Genomic DNA, 25,514 nt, shown 5'->3' on the forward strand with positions numbered 1-25,514 from the left:
ACACCTCATCCAGCATGGAGGGTTTTTCTGGAGCTCCTGGTTCTCAGGGGATAGGCAGAAGAGGGCGCACCCAAAATCCTTTGCTCCTTGGTCCCCAAAACCCCTTCACACCCACCTGGGGGTAACCCAACGTGCAGTTCAACCCCACCTATCTAGCACTTCCCATTTACCATCTCACAGAGTCCCGAAATAACACTTCCAGCAGGAAATGATAGTAATAACAAAATCACAAACCCTCTCTTATGGGCCCCCTCCCTGGCCCTGTCTCGGGAACAGCACAGGGATACCCATCTCACGGAACGGGAAACTGAGAACAGACAGGAGAAACCCCTCCCTTGAGCTCAGCTGGGTCAAGCCTGCTCTGCCAGCTCTGCCACCTACACTGCTCCCGGAGCACTTATGCAGCACTTGTGTGAGCAGGGCCGTGGGTGACCCCTCAGGGAGCCTGGGCCATGGTCATCCACGGGTCAGCCCTCTGGGAAGCCCTGATGAGCATCTACTGTATGCCCAGCTCTGGGCCAAGCACTCCACCTGATTTAGCTCATGAGGCGGATGCACATCCATAGTCAGTCCACCGAGAGGGAAGCCCGGCTCTGTGAACTCACAGCATGAGACCCAGGGATGGTCCCTTTGCCTCCCTGTGCCTCAGTTTCCTCCTCCACACCACAGGGGTCGATGACAGGAGACAGTATGCAGCCAGTGCTGAGAATAGTGAGGATAGTGCTTGGCACGGAGCAAGGGCAGGTGGGGAAACTGAGGCTCTGAGGAGCCAAAGAAGCTCCCCAACCCCATCACCCAGCTGGTGCCCCACCCAGGGACTATCAGAAACCCAGCAGCGCCCCGGCCCTTCCCTTCACAGCCAGGGTGGGAGTGTTGTGATAACCCACAGCCCCCATTTCCTCCCGGTCAGGAAGGAGCCAGGCAGAGGAAGTATTAAGAGGAGTAATATAAACACTCCCCCTGCTCCGTGGCAGGGTGAGCACAAGGGGCAGCGGCCGCCACCCAGCGCAGGCCAACCAGGGGAACAGCACCGCGGGCCCCGGGCAGAGATGGGCTTGGCAATGGAGCATGGAGGAGCCTACTCACGGGCAGGGGGCAGCCCGAGGGACTGCTGGTACTACCTGCGCTACTTCTTCCTCTTTGTGTCACTCATTCAGTTTCTGATCATCCTGGGCCTTGTCCTCTTCATGGTCTACGGCAACGTGCACGTGAGCACGGAATCCAACCTGCAGGCCACCGAGCGCCGGGCCGAGAGCCTGTACAACCAGGTCGTGGGGCTCACGGCCTCCCAGGCCAACCTGTCCAAGGATCTCAACCTCACCTCCCGCGCCAAGGAGACCATCACGCAGATGATGCTGAGCGCCCGCCGCGACCTGGACAGGATCAATGCCAGCTTCCGCCAGTGCCAGGCTGACCTGGTAAGGCCGCGGGCCAGACGCCTGCCCTGGGCGCTCTGGGCAGGTCCCCCTCCCCAATCTGAGCTCCGGTCCCTTCGTCCAGGAGCCAGAGGCAGTCATAGACCCTCTATGTCATGTGAGGAGCCCATGTGGATAAGCCATGCGTAGTTCGTTAGTACAAGTATGTCCCATACGATACTGGGGATACACTTATCCTAAAAGAATGTAGTTACTATCTTTTTTTCTTTTAAAGATTTTATTTATTTATTTGATAGAGAGAGAGAGAGAGAGCACAAGCAGGAGGGAGAGAGAGAAGCAGACTTCCCTCTGAGCAGGGAGCCCGATGCAGGGCTTGATCTTAGGACCCTGAGATCATGGCCTGAGCTGAAGGCAGACGCTTAACCAGCTGAGCCACCCAGGCACCGCTGTATTCACTATCTATCTGCACTTTTTTTTAAAGATTTTATTTATTTATTTGACAGACAGAGATCACAATTAGTCAGAGAGGCAGGCGGAGAGAGATGGAGAAGCAGGCTCCCTGCTGAGCAGAGAGCCCAATGCGGGGCTCAATCCCAGGACCCCAAGTCCATGACCTGAGCCGAAGGCAGAGGCTTAACCCACTGAGCCACCCAGGCGCTCCTCTATGTGGAACTTAAGTTTCGCTGGGCATCCTGGCTGTGGATTGGCAGCAGCCCTGGGCCCATGATCTCATACACATAAAGCGTTCAGAATGTGCCTGCACATACCAGCAAGATTAAGAACTAACTAAACAAAAACTCAGCACTTTCGGTGCTTACTGAGGAAGAAGTATGAACAGTTCCCATTTACCTTGTGCTGGGTGTCCACTTTAGAAATATCTCATCATTGAGTCCCTTGAGGTAAGGAGAAGTTCCAAACCCTTTTGAGGAGGGGGAAGTGAAAGCCTGAGTTGGGGAAGGCAGCTTGGGGGCTGGGGGCAGGGCAGAGACGGGCAGCCCCAGGGAAGGGTCCTGGTGGCACTCCCGAGCATCTAGAGGAGACTGCCACCTTTTTGCTCCCCCAGCTCATGTCCTATGCCCCTGGCAAGACAATCTCCCGCTTTCTCACACATGCGCTTCCTCCGGGAGACCTTGGGGCTGGGGCTGGGGCTGCATTCCTTGGGCCTCAGCAGAATGGGGTGAGCGATGCGAGGGCCAGAGGGGGAAGGCTGGATGGAGGCAGCCTCAGTTTCCCCCACAGGCTGGCTGAGGTGGGGGGTAGGGGGCAATGGAAGGAAGAAAAGGCCTCTTTGTTGGGGTCTCAGACCACCCAGCCCTCCCTACTGTCCAGGAAAGATATGCTCGGCCCCCCTCACACCTGCCCTGAGAAGGTCCATGTCTCCCTGTCTCAGATCCCAGGGCAAGGTGGGTCGCCCTCAGTCCCCAGAATGAGTCAGGTCCCCCTTTGGATCCCAGAACGGGGCTGTGTATCCCTTTGAACCAGCATCCAGGCCAGGACGTGCCCCCTCAGACTTCCCAGTTCCCCAGGAATTGGCCCATTTGCATCTTCCAGGAGACAAACAGGGGTCTGGCCCAGGGGCTATCAGGAATTCTAGGATCATAAAGTTTTAGATACTCACACACATCCCAGGACCCTAAACTCCCCCCATCGTAGAATTTTAGAAACCCAACAATCTGCATCTTTACAAATATAGCATTTGAAAATCACAGTTTGTTTGTTTTTTTTTGTTTGTTTTTTGTTTTTTTCTCCTCCGTGTTGACAAATTTCTCTGGGCTAGAACCTCTTGGGATTTTCTCCAAGGCCGCTGGGGGTTCTCTAGTTTCAGGGTGCATGTTCCCCACCCTGGGAGTACCCCCACCCCTGCCCGCGCCACGGCAGCCCCAAGTGTCCAAAGGCAGCCGGTGAATCTTGGTCTTCCCCGGTCCTGGCCATGCTAAGAAAAGTGATTTTTCTTAAATTCTCTGCTGGGGCAACTGCACTTCTAGCCCCGAGATCCTGGAAGTGAAAAGAGAATTTAACTCATTGATTTTTTTTTTAAAGATTTTATTTATTTATTTGACAGAGAGACACAGTGAGAGAGGGAACACAAGCAGAGGGAGTGGGAAAAGGAGAAGCAGGCTTCCCGCCAGGCAGGGAGCCCGATGTGGGGCTTGATCCCAGGACCATAGGATCATGACCCAAGCCGAAGGCAGATACTTAATGACTGAGCCACCCAGGTGCCTCTAACTCAGTGATATTTTTAGGGTCTGCTCCACCCTGCCTGGGTCAAGCTGCTGGGACCCTCACCTGGCACTTGGGGTCCAGAAGTAGCATCCGGAGACCTCCTCTTTTCACTTCCTCCACCTGGAAGAAAGCCTCTTTCTCATTTCATTTTTGGATCCAATGCATGTTATCGAAACCTCCAGATCTTCTTCTTCTGTGGCTTTTTTAAAGCAAAAGTCACTAGAACGTCCAGAGCTATTCCTGCCTTCCCCCTGAGCCCAGGGCATTAGCACACACCCCGCTTCCAAAGGAATAAGGACAAGGAATCACAGAAAGACAAACCCTCCACATTCTGCACTGCTTTACCTGTTATATTTCTGCAGAGGGTTTCTGCTTTTGTTTTTAAGATATTAATTAATGGGGGCACCTGGGTGGCTCAATGGGTTAAAGCCTCTGCCTTCGGCTCAGGTCATGATCTCGGGGTCATGGGATCGAGCCCCACGTCGGGCTCTCTGCTCAGCAGGGAGCCTGCTTCCTCCTCTCTCTCTGCCTGCCTCTCTGCCTACTTGTGATCTCTGTCAAATGAATAAAATGTTTTTTAAAAAGATATTAATTAATGAATTAATTAATTTGACAGAGAGAGAGAAAGAGAGAGAGCACAACCAGGGGGAGCGGCAGACAGAGGGAAAAGCAGGCTCCCAGCTGAGCAAGAATCCTGATGTGGGACGAGATCCCAGGATCCTGGGATCATGACCTGAGCCTAAGGCAAACACTTACCTGATTGAGCCACCCAGGTGCCCACTGCAGAGGGTTCTGTTCCAAAGTTTGGAAAGCACACCTTGCTGCATTGTAAGAACTTCCTTTAAAAACAGCTTTATTGGGTCACCTGGGTGGCTCAGTAGGTTAAGCCTCTGCCTTTGGCTCAGGTCATGATCTCAGGGTACTGGGATCGAGCCCCGCATTGGGCTCTCTGCTCAGCAGGGAGCCTGCTTCCCCCTCTCTCTCTGCCTCTCTGCCTACTTGTGGTCTCTGTCTGTCAAATGGATAAATAAAATCTTAAAAAAAAAAAAAAAAGCTTTATTGAGGGACACCTGGGTGGCTCAGTCAGTCAAGCCCAGGAAAGACACAAGGGCACCTGGGTGGCTCACTGGGTTAAGCGTCTGCCTTTGGCTCGGGTCATGATCCCAGGGTCCTGGGATCGAGCCCCAAGTCGGGTTCCCTGCTCAGTGGAGAGTCTGCTTCTCTCTCTCCCTCTGTTCCTCCCCCCACTCATATACTCTCATATTGTCTGTCAAATAAATAAATAAAATCTTTAAAGGAAAAACAGCTTTATGGAGATATAATTCATATGCTCTACAGCTCACCCAATTAAAAGTGTATAGTTCAATAATTTTGAGCACCTTCACAGAGTGATTCACAATTGATTTTAGAACATTCCATCACTCTGGAAAAGAAACCCCGTCCCCATGAGCAGTCACTCCCCAGCCTCCCCCTCCCCCAGCCCCTGGCAACCACTGCTTTCTGTCTTTATGAATTTGCCTGTTCTGGACGTTTCGTATAAATGGGATCCTACAACAGGAGTCATACTAAATTACGTTTTTTGTTTGGTTTGGTTTGGTTTGGTTTTTAATTTAATTTTTTATTTATATTAACATATAACGTATTATTAGCCCCAGGGGTACAGGCTGTGAATCGTCAGGCTTATACACTTCACAGCACTCACCATAGCACATACCCTCCCCAATGCCCATCACCCAACCACCCTCTTCCTACCCCCTCCCTCCAGCAACTCTCAGTTTGTTTTGTGAGATTAAGAGTCTCTTACGCTTTGTCCCCCTCCTAATCCCATCTTGTTTCTAAATGACGTTTTGAAGGTTTGCCCACATTGTAGCATGTGTCAGGGTTTTGTTCCTTTTTATGGCTGAGTAATATTCCATTCTGTGGATGGACCTCATTTTGTTCATTCACCCGTTGATGGACCCTTGGATTGTTTCCACCCCTCGGTGATTGCTATAAATGTGTGTGTGAAATGTGCTTCAATTTCTCTCAGGTCTCCACCAAGAGTGGAATTGCTAGGTCACATGATAATTCTATGCGTGACATTTTGAGGAACTACCAGACTGCTCTCCAAAGTGGCTGCCCCATTTTACATTCCAACCAGTACCATCTGGGATTTCTCATTTCTCTTCATCTTCACCAACGCTTGTTACTCTCTGCTTGTGTTTCCCCCATCATTTATAACCATCCTAATGGTCGGAAGGTGGTATCTCCTGATGGTTTTTGTTTGCATTTCCCTGATGCGTAGTGATGGTGAATATTTTTTGATGTGCTTGTCAACAGCGTGTGTATCTTCTTTGAAGAAATGTTTCAGATGCTTTGACCTTTTTTCAATTAAGTTATCTCTTTTTTTTTTTAAGATTTTATTTACTTACTCATTTGACAGAGAGAGAGAGAGAAAGCATGCACAAGCAAGGGGAGTGGGAGAGGGAGAAGCAGGCTCCCCACTGAGCAGGGAGCCCCATGCAGGGCTCGATCCCAGGACCCTGGAATCATGACCTGAGCCGAGGGCAGATGCTTAACCAACTGAGCCACCCAGGCGCTCCAAGCTATCTCTTTATATTGATCCATAAGAATTTACTTTTATATATTCTGGATACTAGTCCTCTCATCAAATACATTCTTTGCAAATATGTTCTCCCAACTCTGGGTTATCTTCTCCCTGTAGAATTGACACATAATGTTATGTCAGTTTCAGCTACACCATATAGTGATTCCATAGTCTTTTCCCTTGATAGAATCCTTTAAAGCCCAGAAATCTTTAATTTTGATGAAGTCCAATTTATCTGTTTTTCTCCTTGTTTGTGCTTCTGGTGTCACATCTAAGAAACCATTGCTGAGGGAGGGGGGAGCAACTGCTCAGCAGGGAGTCTGCTTCTCCCTCTCCTTCTCCCTCTCCCTCTGCCCCTTCCCACTGCTCTGTGTTCTCTCTCTACCAAATAAATGAATAAAATCTTAAAGAGAGAAAGAAAGGTACCATTGCCAAATCCAAAGTCATTCAGAGTTAACACCTCTGTTTTCTTCTAAAGAGTTCTATAGTGGTGCCTGGATGGCTCAGTGGGTTAAAGCCTCTGCCTTCAGCTCAGGTCATGATCTCAAGGTCCTGGGATCGAGTCCTGTGACAGGCTCTCTGCTCAGCAAGGAACCTGCTTCCTCCTCTCTCTCTGCCTACTTGTGATCTTTCTCTGTGTGTCAAATTAAAAAATAAAATCTTCTAAAAAAAAGAGTTCTATAGTTTTAGTTCTTATATTTGGGTCGTTGAGCTATTTTGAGTAAATTTTTTGTATATTGTGTGAGGTAGGGGTCCAAATTCATTCCTTAACATGTGGCGATCTAGCTATGCCAGCACTATTTGTTGAAAAGACTCTTTATTTCCCCCATGGAATGATTTTGCAACCTCTGTTAATTTTCTAGGGCTGCCTTATTAACAAAGTACCACAAATTGGGTGGCTTAAACAATGGAAATTTATTTTTGCACATAAACGAGGTCAAGATGTGAATTCCTTTGGAGAGTTAGGAGGGAAGAATTGGTTCCAGGAGTGGGGCCCCCTCCTTGCCTTACAGATGGCCACCTTCTCACTGTGTCTCTGTGTCACCTTCCCTCTGTGGATTTCTGGGTGTTCAAATGAGGACACCGGTCATATTGGATGAGGGCCCACCCTAATGACCTTATGTTAACTTAATCACATCATTAAAGATGCTAACTCCAAATACAGTCATATTCTGAGGTACCAGGGGTTAGGACTTCCATTTATGAGTGGGAAGACACAATTCAGTTCCTAACAGCATCCTTGTCAAAAAGAAGTTGACCAGGGGTGCCTGGGTAGCTCAGTTGGTTACGCATCTGCCTTCAGTTCAGGTCATGATCCCAGGGTCTTGGGATCAAGCCCTGCATCTGTTTCCCTGCTCAACAGAGAGCCGCTTCTCCCTCTCCCTCTGTCCTTCCCTCTGCTTGGGCTCTCTCTCTCTCTGTCAAATAAATAAATAAAATCTTTAAAAATTATAAATAAATAAATAAATAAATAAATAGTATTATTAATATATAGTATTAACTGTAACAACTTTTAAAGATCCAACCAGCATCACCTATAGAGGAGTCATGCGCTTGTAATCTGGGCCAACCCAGGCCAACCGGCTGTGGGATCTGGGGTCCCAGCCCAGAGGGTCTGGGCAAACCAGGAGCAAGGGGGACCCACGGGTGCTGGACAGTGAGCTCTGTCTTATGTCCCGTCCCGTTAGATGACCTACGTGAGCAACCAACCATACATGGCGGCCATCATCTTGAGCGAGAAGCAATGCCAAGAGCAACTTAAGGAGACCAACAAGACCTGCGATGGTGAGTGGTCTGGTCTGGGTAGTAGGGCGCCAATGTGCCAAGTCTCCTGGCAACCCCCAACCTTTCAGAGATGTCTTGTCATGTCCCTGTAGCTTTGCTCCTCATGCTGAACCATAAGGCCAAGACGCTGGAGGTAGAGTTGGCCAAGGAGAAGGAAGTATGCACCAAAGACAAGCAGGGTCTGGCGATGAGCAAGGGAGTGGTGGAGGAGAAGCTGGCTGAGTGTGGCAAGGTCCAGAAGCAGCAGCAGCAGGAGCGACAGCTGGCCGAGGACCGCCTGCAGAAGGTGCAGGCCCTCTGCCTCCCGCTGGACAAGGATAAGTTTGAGATCGAGCTGCGTAACCTCTGGAGGGACTCCATTATCCCCCGCACCCTGGACTCGATGGGCTATAACCTGTACCATCCCCTCGGCTCGGAAATAGCCTCCGCCCGGAGAAGCTGTGACCACATGCCCGCCCTCATGAGCACCAAGGTGGAGGAGCTGGCCCGGAGCCTGCGGGCCGGCATAGAGCGCGTAGCCCGAGAGAACTCGGACATCCAGCGCCAGAAGCTGGAGGTCGAGGAGGCCCTGCGGGCCAGTCAGGAGGCCAAGGAGAAGGTGCAGAAGGAGGCCCAGGCCCGGGAGGCCAAGCTCCAGGCCGAATGCGCCCGGCAGACACAGCTCGCACTGGAGGAGAAGGCGGCACTGCGGAAGGAGCGGGACAACCTGGCCAAGGAGCTGGAGGAGAAGAAGCGGGAGGCAGAGCAGATCAAAATGCAGCTGGCCGTCAGCAACTCCGCCCTGGACACCTGCATCAAGGCCAAGGTGGGCTAGAGGGCCCCGGACTCAGGTTGCACTGGGGTCAGGTCTGGGGGCCGTGTTGGTGGTGATGTCTCGGGGCGTTGAGGTGAGCTTTGCAGTCTAGGTCTGGTTACTTACCGCACTTGAGAGTGTCACTGACACAGGATTGGGGTGGAGTTTGGAAGAACATGGAGAAAGGATTAAGGATTGGGATTGAGTTTAGGGTGCCTGGTGGGCATCCAGATTGGTTCAGGGTAAAGACAGGGGATTCATGGAGGGTTGGTGTCGGGGTGGGGATGTGTCTGAGTTGACAGATCAGGGGCCATGGAGTGGGGGTTGTTAGTGAGACTGAAGAGTAAGGCTGGTCCAGAGGAAGGCGTGATGCGGAGCAGGGCTTGTGTTTAGGTGAAGGTGAGTTCTTAGTGACCACCGTGTTTAGGGTTGGTTTGAATTAAAGTTAGGGTTCCATCGAAGATCACATGAGTCTTAGAATTGGGGTTGTGCTGAGTTTGGATTGTGGGGGAAAGGTTGAAAGTCAGGCCAGGGGTCACGTGCAGGGCAACCGGTGAGTTTAACATTGGGTGCAGGATCTCAGTGGCTTCTGTTCGGTCGAGTGGAGCCCCCAAAGTTGGAGTTGAAGCTCAGCTGAGCACAGGTGACTGGTGGGGCTAGAGATGATTAGAGGTTTGGGGCCAAGGGTGGATTTAGGATTTCATAGGCATTAGGATTGGGATTGGTGTTGACCATGGGTTAGGAGTTGAAATTGGTTGGGGTTTAGGGTGGCTGACTGAGGGCTGAATTGGGCTGGCCTCGGAATATATTTGAAATGACAGACTGGGTGACCCTGAGTTAGGGTAGGGAGACCTGGGGAGGGGTGAGGGTCAGGGCTGGGTGTAGAGCAGAAACCGCACAGGGGCTAATCTTGGAGTGGGGCTGGGTTGAGGTTCCATTTGAGGTAAAGTCTAGGGTCTAAAGTTGAGTTGCAATGAGTGTGGTATTGGGAAAGTGTTTCTGGGTGGTTGTGGTGGCGTCCAGGGCTGGACTGGGGGAAGGAGGCTGGTAGTGGAATTTTCATGGCAGCCAGGTCTAAGGAACGGGTTGGGTCCAAGTTGGATGTCAAGTTATGATCTTTGATCAGGTTTGTCATGGGGATTGGGTTTAGGTCAGGGTTTGAGTCTAAAGAAAGCACCGTTTTCATGTTGGATTTGGATTTCAGGTGATTGAGTTTAAAGCTGGCTTTGGATTTCAGGTTCAGGGTCATTGGAGAGAAGGCAGAGAGTTTACAAAGTTAGTCAGCTTCAGCATAGAGGGGGGCTGGGTCCGGTGTTGGGTGGATGGACTCAGTTGGGGTCATGAATTGGGGTCGGGTTGGAACTAAGATTGTAGGGGAGACCGAGGCAGGCCCCAGCAAGCTCTCTGGGAGGCTTCCAAGGAAAGTCAGCTTCCAGAGTTCCCGGTCCCTTAAGGGCAGGTGGGTGCATGTACATCCATTAATACGGGTATCTGTCTCCCGGGTCTGTTTCCCTGCCCTGGAAGGAACTCTGACCCAGGCATCCAAGGGCATAAAGGAGCCTCCATGGGATTCTGGTTCAGGGGTCCCGACTTCTGCCAACCTCCCTCCATCTTTCTTCCCACAGTCGCAGCCGATGCCTATGCCAAGACCTGTGGCCCCTGCCCCCAACCGCCAGCCCATCGGTGAGTGACAGAAAGCAGGGCCAGGAAGGCATTCGGGGATGGTCCTTTCTGCTGCTTCTCCCATCTCAGCCCTGCTATTGGGGCTGCTGCGCCACCCCTAGCCCAGGGTCAGGGCGGTTGGTTGAACCTGACCCCTCTCTCTCACCACAGACCCAGCTGTCCTGGAGGAGTTCAAGAGAAGGATCCTGGAATCCCAGAGGCCCGCAGGCAATGCTGTAGCCCCACCCAGGTAAGGCACAGTGCAGACTGAGGTGATTCAGTCTCAGGGCTTCTGCGGAGGCTGGGAAGAGGACTAGGGGTAGAAGGAGGCTCATCTTGCACTAGGTGCTTCCTTAATTGAGTGCTGGCTGTCTACCAGGCCCTATGCTGGGTCCTGGGGACACAGTCATGACTAAGACCCATGCAGACCCATTCATGGAACTTCTTCATTAAGGGGTGAAAGAAACCGTGAAGGAGCCATGAAAAGAGAGACCAAGAGCCTACAGTTACGGGCGGCTTACTGTGAGTTCAGCACAGTCAGAAGCACTTCGCCAGCTTAAGTCGCTGAACCCTCACAACCCTAATCAGTGGGCGAGCCACTGTCATCACCTCCCACTTTCCAGATGAGGAAAATGAGGCACAGAGAAGGTGTGCGCTGTGGCCCAGGTAACACAGCCGGGGAGTGGCAGAGCTGGGGACTCGAACCCAGGCTCTTGGACTCCAGGCCCGCAAGAGAGGGCTTCAGTGAGGAGGAGGCCTTTGAGCTGGAGGATGGGCCCAAGCTGGTTTGGGAAAGGGCAGAAGGCACAGCGCTCTGGACGATGAGAAGAGCCAGGGTAAAGGCTCAGAGGCCAGGCTGGGGGATGGGGGGTGGCTGGAGCTAAGGAAGGGAGGAGGGAGAGCAGCAGCAGCGTGGAGACCCCTCTGATTCTCTTTCTAACTGCTACAAAAACGGAGGTCTCTGAAATCAAGGGCATGGAAACTCTTCGCTAACTGTGAAGTGCTGTCCACAGGCGCGTAAAGCCGGGGGCTGGGGGTTGCAGCGGGGCACATCAAGGCACCTGTGCACACACTCAGGTCAGGGCTCCGTGTCTGTACCCTGCTCCCCCTCGCCCCCTCCCAGAGTACAGCCTGTGCATCACAGGGAAGGTGACTCAGGTCACCGCCTCGAGAACATCCTGTTCTTCCCTCCCAGATGGTGGCTACGGTCCCTGTGCAGGACCATATCTCTGGGCAAGGAGTCTGGGAAGGGCACTGCCATTCACAGTTTAGGACCCAGGGCTCCAGGCGACACCGGGGATTTTAAGTCAAATTCCGCCAACCCCAAGCCTGTGCCTCTCCCATGGCTTTGCCAGCAAGGCTGTGGTCTGCCCAGGTCAGCCTGGGGACAAATTGACTTCCAGAGTGTTGTCTTCAAATCCCAGGGTGGGGGCGGTCCTCCACATCCAGCTCCATTTCCTCTATGGCTCCTCTTACATACGCCCTCTGACGGGGAGCTCACCCCTTAACAGCACTTGTCCCTTCCGTTCTGGATGGCTCCGTCTGGGAGAAATCCCTCAGCCTCAGGCAGCCCTCAGGGAGGGAAGCAGGAGGATGGAGAGAAGACCCTGCTCCAAGCAAACAGTTTTCCTCTCTCCATCTTGGCCCAAAGCCAACATGGCAAGGAAGGAGGTTCTATTATTATCCCCACTTTTCAGAGGAGGGAACTGAGGCCCCAGGGAAGTGACCAGCCTGGGGTCATGCGTCAGTGAGTCAGGGCCAGAGCCAGGCTCTCAGCCCAGACCAGTCCCAGGCGGAGAAAGGGGAAGCTCTTGACATTGTTTACCCCCAAAGACGTTCCTCCACAGAGAAAACAATGAGTACTTAAAGCAGGGCCCCTCCTGCTTCTCTCTGCCAGGTCTCAGGAAGGGGCTCTGGACCTCTGTGCTCCAGTCTTGATTCACCTTCCGCCTGAGAAAGGGGCCATCGGCTCTGGCTTGGAGTCCCAGTGAGGCCAGCTCCTGGGTGGGCTAGCATAGGCAAACCACAGGCTGTACAATCACATTGGAATTTTTCATGCCTCTGGTCAGGGGCCAGGGCTGAGGTCCAGCCCCAATCACTCAGCTCCCCCCACACCCTCTGATCAGGAGAGGGCCTTCCTTTTCCACTCTTACTCCTTCTGACCTTGACGCAGTCTCTGAGCTGCTACCATGCTCCCCCACTTGCAGCTGTTGCAGTGATCCCAAAGCCAGGGCCAACCCAGAACCCTCCCATCAGCTGGACCAGAACACAAAGTCTTGGTTTTCCCGTGGACCCTTTTAAGTCATTTTTTCTTGATGGCAAGTGCACTAGATTTCCTTTTTCCCTGACAAGACCATGTCTTGTGGATATCCATTTCTTTAAGTTAAACACACACAATTAACATAAAGACAAATAAGTATATACTGGTTTCGGGGCCCGGGGGCTGGATAAGGCAAAAGTAGTGAGGCGGTTTTGGAATATAGGTGAGGTTCTTCAGTGGGGTGAGGTCCGGAGCCGCCAGCCAAGAAAGAATTCTTTTTTTTTTTTTTTTTAAGATTTATTTGACAGAAGAGATCACAAGTAGGCAGAGAGGCAGGATGAGGGAGAGGGGAAGCAGGCTCCCCGCCAGGCAGAGAGCCCGATGCGGGGCTCCATCCCAGGACCCTGGGACCATGACCCGAGCCAAAAGGCAGAGGCTTTAACCCACTGATCCATCCAGGCGCCCTAAAGAAATAATTCTTGAGACGTCTTTAGTGCAAAATGGTGGTTTTATTAAAACAGGGGGACAGGGGCGCCTGGGTGGCTCAGTGGGTTAAAGCCTCTGCCTTCAGCCCAGGTCATGATCCCAGCATCCTGGAATCAAGTCCTGCATCGGGTCTCTACTCAGCAGGGAGGCTGCTTCCCCCTCTCTCTCTGCCTGCCTCTCTGCCTACTTGTAATCTCTGTCTATCAAATAAATTTTAAAAATAAATAAATAATTTAAAATTTTTAAAAATTAAAAAAAAAAAAAAACAACAACAACCAGGGGGACAGGAGCCCCGAGCAGAAAGAGCAGCTATACCAGGATGGGGAGGGGTGGCTGGTTATATACTTGGGAGCTGGAGGAGGTCAGGAAAAGGGAGGTTTCAGGAGGATTTTCGTACGCTAGAGAAGACCCTCAGGATCCCAGAGGCCTGGCCATTATCAAGCCAAGGTTGGCTTTCCCTCTGGCAAAGCATTCACATTTAGAGAGCTGGGCAGCTTTCGGGAAGAAGGTCCCACAGGCCCCACCCAGGAGCTGGGGGGCAGAGGCGGTGGCAGGGTGTCCCGCTGGTGCTTTGTCCTCGGCTAGCCTTCTCTCTTCAACAGCTGCAGTGTGGAAGTTTGCAGATGGGGAGTCCGGCCCTGACTCTGAGCCGGGCACACAGCGAGTGTCACTCAAGTTCATTGCCACCACGATTGTGATTTGGTTCCTTTATTCAGCCCATTTGTGTCTGGAGCAGCCGCTGGGTGCTGAGGACACCAGGAGGAATGGGCAGAGCTCTAGTGGGGCTCCCAATCCAATGGGGCAGACGGAGGGTAGACCAGATGCCTGAGCTCTTGTTGTAGGGCCCCTTGCCAGTGGGCAAGGCAGAAAAGGGATGAGGCAGTGTGAGGATAGAATTTTCCACAGAAGGCCAGACAGGCTTCTCTGTCCTGCATGAGGGTGACGCGGGGCTGGGGCAGAGAACTAGAGAGAGGGGTTGTGGGGGTGGGGTGTCCCTGGAAGGGCATATCAGGTGGAGAGCACAGCCCAAGCCAAGGCCCTGAGACAGGGCCAGGCCTGGTGAGGAGGTGGTGTGGCTTGGGCAGAGCGATCCAGGGGGTGAGTAGGAAGTGGGGGGTGCCGGGGGGGTGCAGGTCACACAGGGCCTGTGGCTGCGGTGACAACTTTGGAAGCTTTGGGACAGCAGTCCATAGGCACCCTCTAGTCGCTGTTGGGGGGTGAAGGCCAGAGCCAAAGACCAGGCCGAGAGCAACTGTGCTGGTCCAGGCAGGTGATGATGGGGCCTTAGGAGCCTGGTCTCTGAGAAATGGCCAGGGACCACTCTCCCTCACTGTCTGGTGGGCAGGAGTGGGTGAAGGATGAATATACGACAGGGCAGGAGCCGGTTGAGTCCTGGTCAGGCTGGAGCCGGCAAGGGGGGACCAGAGCCAGGCAAGGGGGGACCAGAGCCAGCCAAGGAACGTGAGGCCGCTTGGCCCCAGGGAAGAGCTGGGAAGGAAGGGAGGGGGCCAGCGGAAGCAGAGCTTGGCTGAGGCCCCCTCCTCCCCACCAGGAAACAGCGTCTGAGCCAACCCCTGACCCCTCACGGGAACCTTTGCGAGGCCAAGGAGGGGGAAGGGCATTCCAGACCGCCAGCTGGCTCCTGCAGAGGCTGCGGGGGGGGGGGGGGGGGGGGGGCAAGCGAGGCCTCCTGAAGTCTTGAAGGACTCTGGCAGGACTTGAGTTTCTGATGAGGAGGACTGGTAGGGACAGAGTGGGTGGAGCCTTGCATGCTGGGTAGAATGGATCTGGCTTGTCTGCAGGGCACTGGGGAGCCAGGGAGAGTGTGTGAGGAGAGGCAGACTCCTTGGAAAAACCCTCCTGGGAATGAGTAAGGAGCTAGCCCTGACGGTGGGGGGGGGCTAGTTCTGTGGAGACAAAGGAGGGAAACTGAGGCCCTGTCTGGGGGTGGAGGTATGGACAGGGGCTTTGGGGCAAGCTCCCAGGATCCCCAGGGCTTGGGGAAGCAAAGGTAAAAGTTGGACAGGCTGCAGCCAAGGTCTGGAGCACAGCAGGTGGCCTCTCTGACCACTGTCTCTTCATCTTTGTACCGAGGAGGCCCACATCTCAGTCCCACCCTTGCAGGGAGGTTCAACAAGTAGGAGTCTAAGGGGAAGACTGCCCCCAAAAGAGCCAAAGAGTCCTCGGTGGCAACAAGGGGTCTGGGGTGGGAGGAAGCAGGCCCGGGCAAGGTTTGTCCTTCCGTCTGTCTCACTGACCTTTACCCTCTCCTTCCTGCCCTAGTGGCTGAGGAGGCTCCAGGCCCTGAGGACCGAGGTGTGGCCCCAACCGGCCAGTCTGCGAACACGGCGTGGACGAGACGCCCATGGCTCGGACCAGCAGCCAGGCCATGGCCACGCTCGGCCGAACTCCCACACATTTGCCAAAGTGGGTACCCTTGGCCTGCACCCCACACTCATCCTTCCCCGCACCCCACCACCCCCTCTGATGCTCTCTCACAGGTCCACACTGGCACCACACAATCCCTCGTCCACAGACACTGCAGTGATGTCCCCTGTGGATGCAGTGACGTCACACAGACATAGCCGTGATGTCACACACTGATGAGGCGATGGCATTTCACAAAAACATGGCGGTGATGCTACACTGCGCAGGGAACACGTTGCCCACAGATACAGAGCACCGACATCACGCACACACACGGACACACCTTCTGCCCAGCCCTTGCCCGATGTCACAGTCCTCCTGCACGCAGGGGCCCGGGCGCTCACAGCATCCCACCCATCCACCCAACCCATGCCCCCGCCACAAAAGCCCTCCAATCTTCTGGTCTTCTGACTCCTCATCTCCATCTGGGGCCTAGGGAAGTAAAAATGGGAAGACATTAGCCTCCATCCCCCAGCCCCCCCAGCCCCCAGGAGAGTCTCCAGGCTCCCCTGCCAGACCGCACCCAAACCCAGGGCAAATGTCACCCACTGACCCCAGCATAGCCGGTGAGGGCGGCAGCCCCTGTCCCTCTCCCCCCACACCCAGCCCTGCCTGTGGCCTGTATTAATGTTAGTGGCACTAAATAAATACTGAATCCTTTCAAAGACTCCAGAGTGGTGATTTCTGCTTTGAAAAGACAGGTCCTAGCAGTGCGGGAGAGAAGACCTTGTAAGTTAAGACCCTACCCCCTGCCCCCAGCACGCCCCCAAGGCCAGAAGAGCCTGCAGCCTGGACAGAGCCCTCGGAGACACCAGCTTCCCTCAAAGCTCTGAAACCACTTTTTATATAACTGCTATTTGGGGCACCTGGATGGCTCCTTCGGTTAAGAGGTTACCTTCAGCCCAGGTAGTGATCCCAGGGTCCTGGGATCGAGTCCCGCATCGGGCTCCTTACTAGGTGGGGAGTCTGCTTCTCCCTCTGCCTCTGTTGCTCCCCCTCCTTGTGCTCTCTCTCTCTCGGACAAATAAATAACATCTTTTTAAAAAAAAAAAGCAGTTTCTTAGAAAACAGGTTGTCCATCTGTGGCTTTCATCTTCCTATGGTTTGCGACGATTTCCCCCCAGCAGTTGCTGAGGCAAGACAGCCTGTCATGGACTAGAGGAACACCTCCTCTCCAGAATGGCTCCAGGAACAGTGTCACTAAAGGCTCAGGGCATTTGTTTTGTCTTCTTTTGTTTTGTGGTGAGATGAGACGTCAGAAAGGGCACCAGGGTCCAGCTGGGAACTGCTTCAACATACTGATCACTAAATTTGTGGGGGAAAACAGGAAAAAGTGCATTAGAGGAATACAGGAAAATGCCACTGAACCCATTAGACCAGGAAAAAGAAAAAAGTTTAAAAAGCCATAATACCTACTGCTAGTGAAGATGTAGAGAAAGGGCATTTTCCTACAGGACTGGTAGAAACACAAATCTCATCGTAACCCTTCTGGAAATTAGTTTGGTGATATTTCATTAAAGTAAAAGTGCAGAAATCCTCCAACTCAGCACCCCCATTTCTGGGATTTTATTCCTGAGAAGTAAGAACTCCAAGAAATAAAGCAAATGCCCATCAGTAGAAAAGCGGCCTAAAAATTATTATCTAGAATCTCAGCTTGTCATTTGCTGTCTCCACCCCAACCCCCCACCTTCCCCACCCAGCCCATCCCCCGGGACCCTAGACAGGGAGGGGATGACTCACAAGGAGCCAGGGCTGGCAACGCCACGCTTAAAGCAGGCTAGTCAGGAGGGACAAAGGAGCGATATTTCCTGGATACGGAAACTCGGGTGAGAGACGCCTGCTGCAGGAAACACTCGGCTGGGGCCCCGCCAAGCCAGGGCAAGGGGGTCAGCCAGGCCAGGCCGCCCAGATGGGCCAGTCTGCAGGCCCCAAGGAAGCAAGGACATCCCTGACCCTCAGCCTACTGGCTGGGCAACTGGAGATTTGGAAAGCAGGATGACACCAGCCCATCCCAGCAACCACAGGATGTCTGAGTTTTGCGTTCAGGAGACAGACCTCTCTGAATGCAAATCTTGACTCAGTTGGTTTCAGCCTCCATTTTCTCATCCGAGAAATAATTGTTCTAAACTTTCTGGACTTGTGGACACAGGTCTGACTTTTGGTTGGTCTCTTCTTTTCAGAGTGTCCCAGGATATCATCCCTCCAGCTGGCCCCCATGACCAACCCTGCTGGTCCGGAGAGACCTTTCCATCATGGGATCTAACCATGTCCCTCTCTGGTTCACACACCCGCTGTGGCTCCCCATTACCCTGGAAACAAAGTCCAGTTCCTCAGCTCTCTTGTGTCCCCTGCCGCCACCCCCCACCCTGCCGCCCCCACCTCCAGGGCAGCTCTTGTATCCAGCTGTCTTGGACCTTTAAATCTCTGGCTAAAAACTCTCTCTTAATTTGTGCTCTCAGACTAGAATGCCTTTTTCTTCTTCCTCCAAGGCCTGCCCCCAGAGATCCCTCCTCCAGGCAGCCCTCTTGATTGCCCCAGGTACTATCCTTGCTCCTGCAGGGGGCATCCCCATCTCCATCCCTGACCATGTATCTCTGACTCCCCCAGGTTGGTGGCTCCCCTGGGGGCAAGCAGGGACCTGTCAGGGTGCAATTTACAGACCACCTCTCTGACCTTGTGGCCCAGCCACTGGGTGAGGTTCTGACTCTTTAGGGATTTCCTGTGACCTCTATAAATAATCCCCATGGCTGCTTCCCACAAACCACCTCACCCTTCTTGGAAAAAAGGGAACGTAGCCAAGGACCTCAGTCCAGCTGTGGGCCAGGGCCTGGGGGAGGCGGGTGGTGCCCAGGCATCCTACCCCAAGAACGTCTCTCTCCCCACCCAGACGCTGCTCACCCCTCCCCAAAGCCCTCTGGATCCTCCTGATGTGGAGAACAACTGGACAGCCAGCCCCACTAAACCTGTGGAATTGCGTCTCTCCTCTGGGCCTGTTTGTATTCCCAAAAAATAGATATAATAACAATGTTCATGGGCTCAGCTCACCAAGTGACCCTTTCCCTCCAGGAGCTCTCCATGCTGCATCAGCCCTAGCTGCTGAACAAGCATACAGACCGGTAGTGGTTTATTGCAATGAGGTCCTTGAAGACGCAGGCTCAGGAGCCCCCCTTTGGTTGGGGGGTGGTATTCTAGATGCCTCCTGAACATTCTCTTCATACCTTTTGTTGGCCCTGGATACCTCCCAGCCTCTGCTCACAGGTGCCCTAAAACCTGAGAGCTTGTATCTTTGATCATTGGAGGTAAGACTCTTTTTCTGATTCTAGAAGGGATTCTGACCCTATTTAAGATTGTTTCTGGGGGTGCCTGGGTGGCTCAGTCCGTTAAGCATCTGCCTTTGGCTTGGGTCATGATCTTGCTGTCTTGGAATCAAGACCCGCATAGGCTCCCTGCTTGGCAGAGGGCCTGCTTCTCTCTCTCTCCCTCTGTTGCTCCCCTTGCCTATGCTCTCTGTCTCTGTCAAATAAGTAAAATCTTATTAGAAAAAAAAAAAAAAAAAAAAAAAAGACTGCTTCTGCCTGTGGCAAGGGACGTTAACCATTCCCCAGCTGCCAGGTGGGTGTGGAATCCTGGATCCCAGGGTCCACAGAGGGCGGAGCTTTGATGGGAGCTGCCGGGACCTTCTTTTGTTAGAGGAGGGCGCCCTCTGCTGGTTCGTCACCAACATATCAGGCGCCCGTGAGTCTCAGAATCCAAGGCCTCAACACTAATTCAAAGGGACACATGCACTCCTGCGTTCACAGCAGTATGACCTACTATAAGCCAAATCATGGAAGCAGCCCAAGTGTCCGCCAACAGATGAATGAAGAAGATGTGGCATATATATATATACACAATGGAATATTATTCGACCGTGAAAAAGAATGAAACCTTGCCATTTGCAACGACATGGACGGAGCTAGAGTGTATAAGGCTAAGCGAAATAAGTCAGAGAAAGACCACTACCGCATGATTTCAGTCATATGTGGAATTTAAGAAACAAAACAAATGAGCAAAGGAAAAAAGAAAGAGAGGAATCAAGAAACGGGCTTTTTTTTTTTTTTTTTTTAGATTTTGTCAGAGAGAGAGAGAGCAAGCAATGGGAGCAGAAGGCAGAGGGAGAAGCAGACCCCCTGCTGAGCAAGGAGCTCAATGCAGGATTCGACCCCAGGACCCCAGGATCACGACCTGAGCCGAAGGTAGCTGCTTAACCAACTGAGGCACCCAGGCGTCCCTAAGAAACAGACTTAACTATAGAGAACAAAGGGCTGGTTACTGGAGGGGAGGTGGGTGGGGGGATGGATGAAATACGTGATGGGGATTAAAGGGTGCGCTTGTCATGATGAGCGCTGAGTAATGTATGGAAATGTTGAATCACTATATTGTACACCTGAAACATAACATTGTATGTTAACTCTACTGGAATTAACATAAAAAACTGAATAAAAGAAAGCATCCAAAAAAAAAAAAAGAATCAAAGTCCTATTAATCAAGATCTTCCCTCTCTTCCTCTACCCATCTCCCTCTTCTCTTCCCCGCAGTCACTGCTTCACCCCTACAGGCCACCGGCCACCTCGATATTCCTTGAATACATTATGATGTTCCCACCTCAGGACCTTTGCACATGCAGTGCCCTCTACCTGGGACACTTTCACCAACCTCCTCCATCTGGCTTCCTTCTCACCATTCGGCTCTCAGTACCAATGTCGCCTCTGCAAGGCAACCTGCACTCACATCCCTGAGCAGGCAGGTCTCCTCTTCATCATAAGCTCACACAATAGCCATTAGACCTCACCATCAGGAACTAGGTCTCTAACGTGGGCAGGGGCAGCACCTGTCACGATTGGTCCCCTCTAAGTCCCCAGTATCCTGCACTTCTGTTGCATAGAAGACCTAGGGCAAACTCAGAATGGAAGTCTGAACAAACCCACGTACAAATCCCAAAGCTGGGGTTGTCCAGCAACTAAATAATTCTCTGAGCCTTAGTTTCCTCATCAACAAGATACTTACTGAATTGTGCTGTTATGAAAACTCTATAAAATGATGTGTGCGATTCTAGCACATAGTAGGTACTGAAAGAATGACTGTGTAAGCTCAGAGGCCACAGGCGCCCAGGATCTTGCAAGTCTCTTTTCAAACATAAGAGGCAAAGCTTCCAGGTTAATACCAAAAAAGGGAACGACAACTTGCAGAACAATAAACACACACTTTATGGACAAAATACAAGACAAAACATATTTCACAGGTGTATCCACAAATAAACAAAAGAGCAGAGAGAATTCTGGACCAACACAAACTGTGACCCCAAGGGAAGGGGGGGGTTCCATGTTTAAGCATTTCTGAATCACCTGAATTTTTTTATATTCCTTTAGTACTTGCAAAGTAAATTAAAAAACGCAAAACAAAGATCCCTGAGGCCCTCCCACCCCATCCCAACCGTCCACTCCTACTCCCCCAGCACAGGAAGCCAAAGGGACCTCCGTTGAGCTCCATTCCAGGGCTGGAACCCCTAGCACGGCTGGCCGTAGCTTAGTCACTGCCAGCAACAAGGAGCTCATCACCTCTCAAGGCAGCACTCTGGTTCATGGTTCTGGGGTCAAGTTTTCTGTTGGAGATGAGATTCTCACTTGGCCTAATCTATTCCCACATGCCTCAGGGCTTCTCACTTGCCCACGCAGAAGTCCCGAAAGATGATGTCCAAGATCTCCTCGGTGCTGCCTCCGCCAGTGATGCGGCCCAGGTAACCCCGGGCAAGTCGCAGCGCCTCAGCAGCCAGGGCTAGGTCTTTTGTCTGCCTGTAGTGGCCAAGGGCATCCAGGCAGCCCTGGAGATGATGTTGGTGCCTTGCACGCGTCAGAAGCGGTGGGCCTGTGGACGGGTCCCCACACCTGGAAGGGAAAAAGAATGCGATCTTTCTCAACTTTCTCAACTACCATTGAAGGGGGATCATCACTTGCATTTTGTAGATCCAGAAAATGAGCCTTGGGGGGCGGGTAGGCAGCCCAAGCCAGTGGCTCAGCCCTGACTTGAACTTGGGTTGAGGCAGTTTGAGCGACAGGGACAGGGACAGGCAGAGGCGGGGCGGGGGAGCCGCTCACACTTCAGCCAGCTCCTTCCTCAGTGCTTCCAGGAGATCATCCAAGCCCGCTCCGGTCAAGCAGGACAGCAACAGGTGCGGGGGCAGGTTGGGACTGGGGTCTGGGCCCCCTGGAGGCAGTAAGTCCGATTTGTTCAGCACCAGCAGGAGGCGCTGGCTGCTCTCATTGGGGCTCCCAGCGCCTGCGGGGGCGACAACGGTATCCAGGAAGTTGCAGCTGGACGGAGAGGCGAGGTCAGAAGCATCCAGCACCGCCAGAATGAGGTCAGCCTGCTCCAGCCTGGGGGAACAGGGAGAACCAACCAAGTGACCCCGGAGTTGAGCAAAGGCATGGGGGTTGGGGGTGACCAGAGGGGCGGGGCTTGGCACGTGGGTGGGGGCGGGGCAAACCAAGAGGGGAAGGGCAGGAACAGGGGCTGAATTTAAACCTCGGCTCATCCCCACTCAAGAGGCTTCAGCAGGTTTTCCTGACTCAGGAGGGACACAAAATAATTGCAGCAAGGCAAAATGGAAGTGGAAGGGCTGTTTCCCCATCCCACCACCCTATCAGCCTACCTCTCCCTGGCGCGCCGCACGCCCTCCTGCTCCACAGGCCCCACGCCCTCACGCAACCCCGCCGTGTCGCTCAGCAGCGCCGGGAATCCGGCCAGGTCCACGGGGATCTCCAGCACGTCGCGGGTGGTCCCCGGCTCCGGGGATACTATGGACACAGGCTTCCGGCCTGGGACGGGATTGGGGGTGGATATTATCACGAAGAGAGCGGGGTGGAAACCATGGAGCCTCCCTGCTGAACTAAGTTTTCATCCTCCTCCCTCCTCCCGGCCCCGCCCCCGACACTAGGCCCCGCCTCCCACGCACTGAGTAGGTTCACCAGGCTGCTCTTGCCAGCGTTGGGGGGTCCTGCGACCACTACGTGCGCTCCTGAGCGAAGCCTCTGCCCGCGCCTGGCATCTCGAAGATGTGCGCTCAGTGCCAGCTCCAGCTCCCGCACTTGGCTGTCAGCTGTGGATGGAAGAAAGGGAGGGGAAGGAGTGGGGCCTCCGAGGGCTATGATGCCAGGCGTCCCCAACCCCTAGGAGGACCCACCTTGCTCCAGGACGCCCTCCTCCAGGTTGTCATCCTCACCAAAGTCGATATAGGCCTCCACATGAGCCAGAGCCTGAGGGGTGGGGGTGGGGGGGGCAGAAGTGGTGATGGGGTAACCCAGGAACCCACCCCCCCAATGGGCCCAGGTCGAACCTGACCCAAGAGACCAGACTGGAGGCTCATGCACAGGAAGCTCCCACGCACCGAACGGGTAGGTGAGGTCTCTGAGGCAGGGAATGGGCGAAGAGGGGGCTTGCCTTAGTGAGAGTCTTGGCCCAGCCATGGCAGAGGTGGCCCAGTTCCCCGTCCAGCTGCCTCAGTGCCTGCCGCCGCTGCGCCTCGGTTTCTGCGTGAATTAGATCTGCCAACCCCTCCACCTCGGTCAGGCTCAGCTTCCCGTGAGCAAATGCCCGCCTGGTGAACTCTCCAGCCTCGGCCGGCCGCAGCCCTGGCACACTGCCTGCGGGAAGGTACTGGGTCCTGAGCTCCCTGGCCCCCATCCAGGTCCACTGGCAGAGCCAGACTTCGAACCCAAGGCTACAGACTCACCCAGGGCCTGCAGGACGCCACTCACCACCGCTGGGCCTCCATGCACGTGGAATTCCGCACAGTCCTCCCCCGTGAAACTTTGGGGACCTAGTGTGGCGAGATGGGAGTCGAGGAGAGTACGGCTAGGCAAACGCCTGGGGGGTGGGGGAGAGGAAACTGGGTCATGAGAGCTACAGTAGGTTCGGGATCTGGAACCCCTCACCTGGGAACCAGAGCACCAGCGCGCGGTCCAACGGCTCCCCGGAACGGGGGTGGCTGAGCAGGCGCAGGCAAGCGCTGCGAGCCGGGGGCAAGTCCCGGGGTGCCGTGAGGCTCCGGAGGGCGTGGCCGCTGGCGGGACCGCTGGTCCGGATCACCGCGATGCCGCAGCGACCTTGGCCGGAGCTCAGCGCGAAGATAGTGGCCCCGGAACCGGGGGCCGGGGCGCCGCTGCCCTGGCGCGTGCACGATCTGGGACTGGAGAGGAGAAGAATCAGTGCCTCTGGGAGGCTCTGTTGCCGAGTGGCACGTGGATAGGGCGCTCGATGTTCGGAAGATGGCCCCGGTGGAGGTTCTTAGCTGGGGGATGGGCAGATTGGAGCGTCTGAGGACAGACGGTGACCCGATTAAGGTCTCCGGGAGCAGAAGTTGACCCAGATGTGGGTCTGCGACAGGGGGATGGATATATTGTGAGGGTGAGGGCGCTGATGTCGAAGTGTGATCCGAATGGGTACTCTGAGGCCAACAGATGACCCAGATGTGGGCTCTGCGGATTGGGGCTTGGGAAAATGCGAAAGGTGGCTCTGCCCCCAGGGAACTGGGACCCAGATCCTAGGGAGAGGATTTGAAGCCCAAGCAGCACCCCACGCTGTCACACCCGTTTCCCGTATCGCCCCACCTGCGAGGCCCACGTGCGGCCCGGGCTACTAGGGTCCACAACCCCCGCCACATGGATTCACAACCAGCGACCCGCCTACCCGCTCTGCCTGGGCGGCTTCTAGTCCTGACAGGAGGCTCCACCCACTCCGCGGCGTGACTGGTAAACTGCTTAACGACTCTCGATTATCATTGGGCTCCTTAGGAGGCGTACGGCCCACCCTCTGAAGATCTTCGTTTCTATTGGCCAGTGGCAGGGAAAGAGGCGGGGAAGGGGCTGGACGCGGGGGTGCAGCGAAATGGCGTTCCCCCGGCAACATTAGACCGAATTTTTAGGATCCTAGAACCGCGGGTATCCCAGACACCGGAAATGAGGGGTGGGAGGAAGAACCCGGCTTGGCCCAGGGCCGTGGGAATTACACCGAGGCGAGGGTTCCAGCCCCGTATTTTCCATCTGGCCACTTCGTAGCTTTAGGCGAAACAAGAGCATCTCAGGGGCGGAGAGGGATGAGTTCCGGGATACCCACGCCCTGGCCCTAGTAAAATCTTGTTCAAATTTCTGGGACGATTCCTACCTGTGTTCCCAGAACTCTCCCTGTTTCTCGCTCCCTCCCCCAGCTTTCCCTCCCGCCGTTCCCTCCTCCCCGGATACCCTTCTTCATTTGACAAACTCATCCTCAGGACCTAGCTCCAAGGTCCCCTCCGACAGGACACCTTTCTGGAATCCCCAGTACAGCCCTCTCTGCCCTCTGGCCTTTCCTGGCCCAGGCCTGCTCCTGCAGAGCTGAGTGTCCGGTCTGTCTCTGGCTCCCCTAAAGCCAGAAAGGGGAGTCTCAGGGATTTCTTTCAGGTTAACCCAGGACAGCGCAGAATAGCGGAATAAAGCGCTGATGGTGGAATTCCAGACACTGGCTGGGCGGGGTCTCCGCGGGCGCTTTCGCACGGACAATTCTCTGGTTCTTGGACGGAGCGGGCGGGCGACGCACTTGCGCTTGGGGAAGAATCTGTCGGACCCGCTGGAGTTCTAATCCCTGCCTCGACCCGCTCAACTTTTTCATTTGTCAGAGAGTGACAGACGCGAAAACTCGCCTTCTCCGAATTGTTCCATCTGTCATAAGTATACATCAGGTGCCTACTGTGTGCGCTAAGAACCAGAAGGGGCTCCTGGCCTCTCTGGGCTCTCAGTCTAACAGAAAAGGCTACTCAGGACGGTCAGGGGTCTGGGTGCAGATAAAATACAGAACGCCCAGTTAAATGTGAATTTCGGATACAAAATAAATAAGGTTTTGGTG

At 54.0% G+C, this 25,514-nt stretch overlaps 2 protein-coding genes across 5 annotated transcripts; one reads left to right on the forward strand and one right to left on the reverse strand.

The window, feature by feature from the left end:
- The first annotated feature begins 954 nt into the window (after nt 1-954).
- PLVAP (plasmalemma vesicle associated protein) lies at nt 955-16,259 on the forward strand. Its single transcript, XM_047698324.1, has 6 exons — nt 955-1,418; nt 7,875-7,971; nt 8,064-8,776; nt 10,390-10,447; nt 10,598-10,676; nt 15,456-16,259. Exons 1-6 carry the CDS (start codon nt 1,050-1,052, stop codon nt 15,460-15,462), a joined length of 1,323 nt encoding a protein of 440 aa, XP_047554280.1. The 5' UTR covers nt 955-1,049; the 3' UTR covers nt 15,463-16,259.
- Nucleotides 16,260-20,821: 4,562 nt separating this feature from the next.
- Nucleotides 20,822-25,120, reverse strand: GTPBP3 (GTP binding protein 3, mitochondrial). Of its 4 annotated transcripts, none has more exons than XM_047698410.1 (9): nt 24,324-25,120; nt 23,570-23,823; nt 23,393-23,454; nt 23,076-23,278; nt 22,819-22,891; nt 22,591-22,734; nt 22,288-22,453; nt 21,734-22,012; nt 20,822-21,523 (listed from the first exon to the last, which is right to left on the reverse strand). In XM_047698410.1, the coding sequence occupies exons 1-9, from the start codon at nt 24,540-24,542 to the stop codon at nt 21,298-21,300; spliced, it is 1,626 nt and encodes a 541-aa protein (XP_047554366.1). In that variant the 5' UTR covers nt 24,543-25,120; the 3' UTR covers nt 20,822-21,297. The 4 variants fall into 4 exon arrangements, with proteins under 4 accessions (XP_047554366.1, XP_047554356.1, XP_047554370.1 ...); XM_047698400.1 differs by having other exon boundaries at nt 23,076-23,274; nt 23,368-23,454; XM_047698414.1 differs by having other exon boundaries at nt 23,368-23,454; nt 23,570-23,817; nt 24,245-24,443.
- Nucleotides 25,121-25,514: the final 394 nt, after the last annotated feature.

Source organism: Lutra lutra, chromosome 1 (genome assembly GCF_902655055.1).
Source record: "Lutra lutra chromosome 1, mLutLut1.2, whole genome shotgun sequence".
Classification (NCBI taxonomy): Eukaryota; Metazoa; Chordata; class Mammalia; order Carnivora; family Mustelidae; genus Lutra; species Lutra lutra.

Excerpts from the sequence above, each read along its gene's own strand:
- GTPBP3 (XM_047698400.1), bottom strand. The coding sequence starts at position 24,542 with ATGTTGCCGGGGGAACGCCATTTCGCTGCACCCCCGCGTCCAGCCCCT. Across the intron at positions 23,824-24,323 it reads AAGCCGCCCAGGCAGAGCGG|TCCCAGATCGTGCACGCGCC; the intron begins GTAGGCGGGTCG and ends TCTCCTCTCCAG. Across the intron at positions 23,455-23,569 it reads GCTGGTGCTCTGGTTCCCAG|GTCCCCAAAGTTTCACGGGG; the intron begins GTGAGGGGTTCC and ends TCGCCACACTAG.
- PLVAP (XM_047698324.1), top strand. The coding sequence starts at position 1,050 with ATGGGCTTGGCAATGGAGCATGGAGGAGCCTACTCACGGGCAGGGGGC. Across the intron at positions 8,777-10,389 it reads ACACCTGCATCAAGGCCAAG|TCGCAGCCGATGCCTATGCC; the intron begins GTGGGCTAGAGG and ends TTCTTCCCACAG. Across the intron at positions 10,448-10,597 it reads CCCCAACCGCCAGCCCATCG|ACCCAGCTGTCCTGGAGGAG; the intron begins GTGAGTGACAGA and ends CTCTCACCACAG.